Here is a 6,534-nt window from a genome sequence, read left to right as displayed (position 1 = left end):
CTCAGACCGGAAAGCCCTTCAGCGGGTAGTCAAAACTGCCCAGCGCGTCACTGAACTCGGCTACTGGCCATCGAAGACCTGAACAACCATCGCTGCCAGCAAAGAGCTCTCCAGATCATCAGGGATTCCATCCACCGCAGCTACAGTCTGTTTTCTTCCCTGCCATCTGGAAGCCACATAGACACATACAAACACGGACCACAAGGCTAAAGAACATTTTCATCCCTTGAGGTGTTGCATAAGCTAAACTCTGATCTCTCTTTCACTGTCATCTAACTTAGTCTTACAAATCCTCAAACCCAATACCAAACCACAAAATACTGATGCTTAATTTTACTATTAATATATATATATATATATATACACACACACACACACACACATAATAATGCATATTGATAAATCTTCATCCCACTTTTTAACTCTAGTTGAAAGTTAAAAGGAACAACAAGTTGTTTGTTGCCAAAAAAAAATATTGCTAAATGCTTCTGAAATTAGATGAATAATTTTAGAGACAAACGTGGATCCGTTTTGCTTTGCATATGGCCCTAGAGCAACAGCAATGAAAAAACATAGAGGAAGTGCTCTTCGTTAGATATAATCTTTTTAAACTATATTCATTGACGAGAGACACAAAAGCAAATGGGTTAAGAAAGATAACGAGAAACAGGAAAATAAGATCGTATATATTTATTTATATATATATATATATATATATATATACAGTATATACATATATATGATGAATTAAACATTAATGAGACAAATTATTAATCATCATGAACAAAATTAATGCAGAGTGAGACAGTCAAACAGGGTGTCTTTTTTTTAAGATGTAAGCACATTGTCCTCCCCTGCTGCAATATCAGAGTAGCTGGACATATTTGCATGCTCAGCGCTGTGTGTCTGCAGTAATTCATCATTGGTCTCTGAGGTATTGAAAGCATCAGTATCCGTCAGCAAGCTTATGTCAATGGCTGTGTTTTTAAAAGAACAAAAGAATTATTTCTCATCAGTAGAGCACTTATTTTTAAATAGCCTGTGTTATGTGTCTCCAAAAATATCCCCAACTGCAATGGGAAAAAAAAGCCATACCTAATGGCCTGTAAGATCCCAATATTGACAAAATAATTTGAAAAATAATCAATGGCCAAACTGCGAAACCGTGGAATGAGATTGTAGCCTATGTCCAGTGTAGCATAAAAATGCTACAACAGATCAGCTCTAAACTCCTATTATTAATCAAAGATTTATAGAAATAAATACATTGATGCCAATGTCCAATTGGTGTATTACATACACTGCTTACTTACACTATAAAAATGACAACAGAAAAAACATATATGATCTAAAACCCTATAATAATCAATTATACATTTAAACATATTATTACACTAATATTCTAAGATCTAAAATGCATGTTTTAATAAGATTTTATATAAACGACAAATATATCTGCTCTAAAATCTTTTTTAAAAATCACTGAATTCATATAGGCTACTGGCACAATGACACTGTAATGACCCTGATTTTAATGGTAAAAGACTGTTAAAATACTACAGTAAAAAACTATTAATTGGTTAACGGTAAGTTCCCGTACTGTACAGTAAAAAAACTGTATTGGACATTACATGTAATTTGACGGTATATACAATTTTTTGAAATGAAAAAGAACGTATAATTTACAGTGAATAACCGCAAATTGACATTCCCAGAATTGCCTGCGCTACATTTCACATGTGATGTTTTTTAATTGAAATAACTGTTTCTTCTTAGTTTTTCTCATCAGTTGTGTACATTAGGGTTGTATGTTACATCTAATGTTGTTAAATTAATGTTTATTGCATTATTTCAGTTTCATGTGTGTTACCATGATGACCTTGGTTTGTCATGTGACACTTTTGGTGGTTATCAGTGTATTACAGAGGTACAAAACAGATTTTAGTACTTCAAGGTTGGTATATTAACATTTTATCAGTTAATAATTGTAAAAAATTACAATTTTTAAATGTAAATTTAAGTTAAATCCATAAAACCTAAAATGTCGCTACCATATATTTTATGGTACAAATTTTGGCAACCACAGCTGCTATTTTTTTCCATAAATTTTACGGATTTTTTTTTTTTTTTTACAGTGTATGTAGGTACTGATATGACAACAAATGTTATGCCAGCTCTAAAACTATAAAACCAAATATAAACACATGTTCACAAACGTTCTTGAGGTTCCTCAAGTTAGTCGCAGCTGCATCTTTTGCCAAAAGAGCAGGTAGCTAACCTTCAACTTTTGTTTTCGACAAAAGACTATTTTTTTGCCATACATTTGTAATGTACAAATCAATAATAACATAACTAAAAGGATAATACTTCTATTTTGCTGATGAAGATTAAGTTTCCTGATATAAACAGCGAGCCAGCGATTTTCGCTATAGTCAAACGAGATCAATAATAACATAACTAAAAGGATAATACTTCTATTTTGCTGATGAAGATTGTTTCCTGATATAGACAGCGAGCCAGCGATTTTCGCTATAGTCAAACGATTTCTGTTCGCGCGCTTAGCTATAGGCCTATATAGCGCACTCTGACTAACTTAATCTAACTTTAGTTACTGAAATGTTGTGGGGCCGTTGAAAAGTACATTTACTTAAAAAAAAATCCCCCATAATTGGCATCCTGGATAATCACAGTAATTTTCTAAAAACCCTCATTTTCCCATTTAGTTAATCATATACCTAAAGATAAAATCTCATCCCAAAAGTCCAGTATTGCAGATAAGGGGGAAAAAACAACGCTGTTACCCAAGTGTCCCTGTGCATATAGAGCTCTCTGTCCCTCTCCTCCAGATCAGATCGCATTGCTCAAGATGTGTTTATTTCTTGTTTGCGACATGGCTCCATCAGTATACAGTCATGTCTCGCATTTGCAGCGGAGGAGCGTGAATAGGCAGACGAACGCGTCTGTCAGTGAAAATGGCACGCGTGCCACTTTGCTGCGCGACTGACGGCAGGATGCGCACCAGTGCCACATCCCTGTATGTGTAGCCCGGAGCGGAGTGTGGGGGTCCCGTGCATCAGAAAGGGGGGGATAACGGAGACGGGGATGTGATGAGTGAGTGAGTGAATGAGTGACTGGAGCCGAGGCTTTTGCCTCTCCTCATTCTCACGATCTCCAGCTGCCACATCAAACGCCTCCTTCAGCCCGGGTCCGGCTCTTTATCCCATCAGTTAGATTTAATCGCAAGGATGGGTCACATAAACCCCACATGCGGGTAATCTCGGGCCCTGCTGAACAAAAGTACAAAAGATCAAAAGAGCCATCAGGATCTAGCCATAAAAGAGTAAATGAGAACACACACCTACCATACATGTGCCAGTTCTGTGCATAAAAAGAGCATTACTAGTAAGTATGCTACCCTGACAACAAAATACTGTAGTATCATAGTAAAATCAGATAGTAGGCTACTTTGTGCTACAGCATATGATTAGCGTATAACACTTTATTTTACAGTGTCCTTGTTACACGTTACATGTACTTCCTATTAATAACAGAAAAATATCGATAATTAGATGCAGTAACCCAAAACCAGACCCTAATCCTAACCGAATAGTAAGTAGGCTACATCTTAATTTATATTATCTGTTAGTATCTAACAAGGGCACTGTAAAATAAAGTGTAACCACAGACTGATATCAAATGATATTACATGGAACTCCAAAGCGAATTCTTAACATGTTAATGCAAAATGGTATTTCCTTTATATTATATATATACTATGGTACTGTATATATATATATATATATATATATGATATATTCAATACCCCTTATAAAAAAATTAACCATGGTTTTACTACAAATTAAACCAAAAAAACCTTGGTTACTATAGTTTACTCATGGTAACCACAAATTAACCATGGTTTTCCGACACTAACTGTGATTTAACCATGGTATTTGTAGTAAAACTGTGGTTATACAGATGGTAATCAATATGCCAAAAACCATGGTTACTACACTTTTACTACAGTAAAACAATGGTTAATTTTCGTATGGCACTATAGTACTATGTTTTTTTTTTTTTAATTATATATATATAGCACTTTATACAATACAGATTGTGTCATAAAGCAGCTTCATAGTAATAAACAGGAAAATAACAATGTTAATGTACATAAATTGTGAAACAAATTCAATTTCAGCTGTAAAGCAGCTCTATAGAAGACAATCTGATTGTCATATGTAATAATTCAATTGTATTTACATTGTATTCCATGACATGATGCTACATGAAAGGAAACTATAGTATTACGATACGCATATAAAAAAACGGTAATAGAATTGTACTTTGATATATACCATAGTATTGTACGACTGACATATTCATATGCTACATAAATCAAGCAACTTACACCACCTGCTGGAAATTTCTAAAATAGAACCCTAAATGTACCCTATGACACCTTTTCTAAAATCATCCACAAGTATTCAATATTCAGCAAGAACAAAAAAATGATCTGGTCTAGTACAACTGATGTGCTTTATTTGGCAGTTTACAGCATGTGCGGTGATTCAATTGTGTGGTCCATCTAAGACTGAGCTGCGTATAAGCAGTTTTATGCAGCTTTTCAGTTGAGAACAAGACTTTGGCTTTTTACAATAGTTACACATGGGAACAGAAATGTCTCAAAAACATCACAGTTACATAGAAGTAACATTAAGAACATAGTCAATACAAATTGCAACTCCAAAAAGGAACAACCGGCATAACTAGTATGTTAATACACATTTTAAAATTACATTCTCATCCTTCAGGCCACAATTTGTCCATCATAATATGCCTGTCAAAGAGATATTAGTCCAAATCTGAATATAACTACAACAATAATAGTCTAGATGAGTATAGTGTCCATACGCACTCAACATGTAACATTGACACTGGCCTTCTAGTTGTTCGATGCCAGATTGTAACACTGACATTTTTTTTTTTAAATCACCAACTTCTTATATTTTTACATAATATATTGTTCCTCTTCATTTGGAGAGAGTCTGTAGCAATAGACTTGGCAAGAGAAGCAGTACTAAACTATCGCAAAATCCTTGGCGCTGATCTGTCATTGCAGGTCGCTTTTCTAAGACGCACTCCTCTACGGATGGTCTTCAACATGTCTCCTCCGTCCTGCTCATGCCCTTGATCTTGCCGGTGGCCCTGGCTGGCCTGAGGGTCCGTGGGAAATGGGAACTGGCCCTCACCGAGTGCGTGAGCATTAGCGACCAGCTCTCCAATCTTCTCCACCAGACTATGGCGATTGGCGGCAAGCATCTGCTCTTCTTCTGAAGTGAATCCCGCAGCTCCAGTTTGCTGAGCGTAGACACTTCCACCACCAGCTCCCCACGTTGGCAGACTCATTCGCTTGGGAGAAGCTTTGTAGTCCAGAATTTCTAACGATTCGTCATTGTACAGGTTTTCCTCACTTCCATTGTGCTCAGGAGGAGGGCTGGGGAATTCAGGTGAGTCAGGGACGGTCGGAGTCTTTACAGGGACAATAGGTGGTCGTATAGGGATCGGACCCACACTGGATGGAGTGCGTCTCACTTTTGTTTTAGATGAAGGGGTTCTACGAATGGTGGCTGTTCCTGAGGCTATGACACCACTTCCTTCTCCTTTGCAATTGGTTGTTGGGGCTCCCTGGGCAGCCAGTGCTCCATGCAGCCCCGCGGTGCTGGCGGGCCGCTTGGTCTGGATCATTCGGCGGTAGTTCTGAGCCAGATTGCTATGGCGAGGGACGGTGCAGGACTTGTTGAAGTCTGTCTGTGCGTCGTTATCAGCGTCGCCATTCATGGAATAACAATCATATTCAGATCCTGCAAAGAGAAAATGGGAAGAGAAGATATTACTCAACTCTCTTGGCCTTCGTGCAGTGGATTGTATTTGTGTGTGTTTTAGGTCTCTTATTAAAATGCTAATAGTTTAATAAATGTGGCTGTGTCTAAAAACATAGTGAGATTCCTATTTAGGCAGCATTTTAAGGCGTCACAATCACACTCCCAACCCAACAACTGTTCCAGAAGATAAGATACCTTGTAATTCTAAAGCAGAAGTTCATGTATCTATCCCATAATGCATTAAGATGAACTTGACAAATTAACAAAAGAAATGTTTCTGTATACACTACTGATGGGTTTGTTAAGATTTTTTAATGTTTTTGAAAGAAATCTCTTATGCTCATCAAGGCTACATTTATCTGATCAAAAATACAGTAAAATGGTAAAATTCCAAAATAATTTTACAATTTAAAGCTGCAGTCCGTAAGTTTTGCCTCTTTGTCGCCATCTCTGTTTGAAAACCTGGAATTGCAGCTGTGTGTGGAATTATCTAGCTTGCATGGGTTGTGAGTGGTCGCGGCTCCAGCGCAGATTAATCATGTTCTGAAGAAGACTATGTGTGGCAGTCAGTCACCGCACTGGTGTGGATATTTACTGTACTTCGCAATCACAGATTCTAGCCTAAGTCTTGGAATATGACCCAAATAAGAAT

At 37.1% G+C, this 6,534-nt stretch overlaps 1 protein-coding gene across 5 annotated transcripts in view; it reads right to left on the bottom strand.

Annotated features, from left to right (window-relative positions):
* Positions 1–4,517: 4,517 nt before the first annotated feature.
* mtss1la (MTSS I-BAR domain containing 2a) overlaps positions 4,518–6,534 on the bottom strand; it is a 27,284-nt gene continuing 25,267 nt past the window's right edge. For all 5 annotated transcript variants that reach the window (XM_016564391.1, XM_016564390.1, XM_016564394.1 and 2 more), the window contains one exon: positions 4,518–5,861. In XM_016564391.1, coding sequence (XP_016419877.1) covers positions 5,083–5,861 — 779 coding nt within the window. In that variant the 3' untranslated portion in view covers positions 4,518–5,082. The remainder of the gene's footprint in view (positions 5,862–6,534) is intronic.

Source organism: Sinocyclocheilus rhinocerous, unplaced genomic scaffold (genome assembly GCF_001515625.1).
Source record: "Sinocyclocheilus rhinocerous isolate Xijiao unplaced genomic scaffold, SAMN03320098_v1.1 scaffold1311, whole genome shotgun sequence".
Lineage (NCBI taxonomy): Eukaryota > Metazoa > Chordata > Actinopteri > Cypriniformes > Cyprinidae > Sinocyclocheilus > Sinocyclocheilus rhinocerous.
Note: the sequence above shows the minus strand (reverse complement) of the source record. Positions and strands in the feature narration are given on the sequence as shown.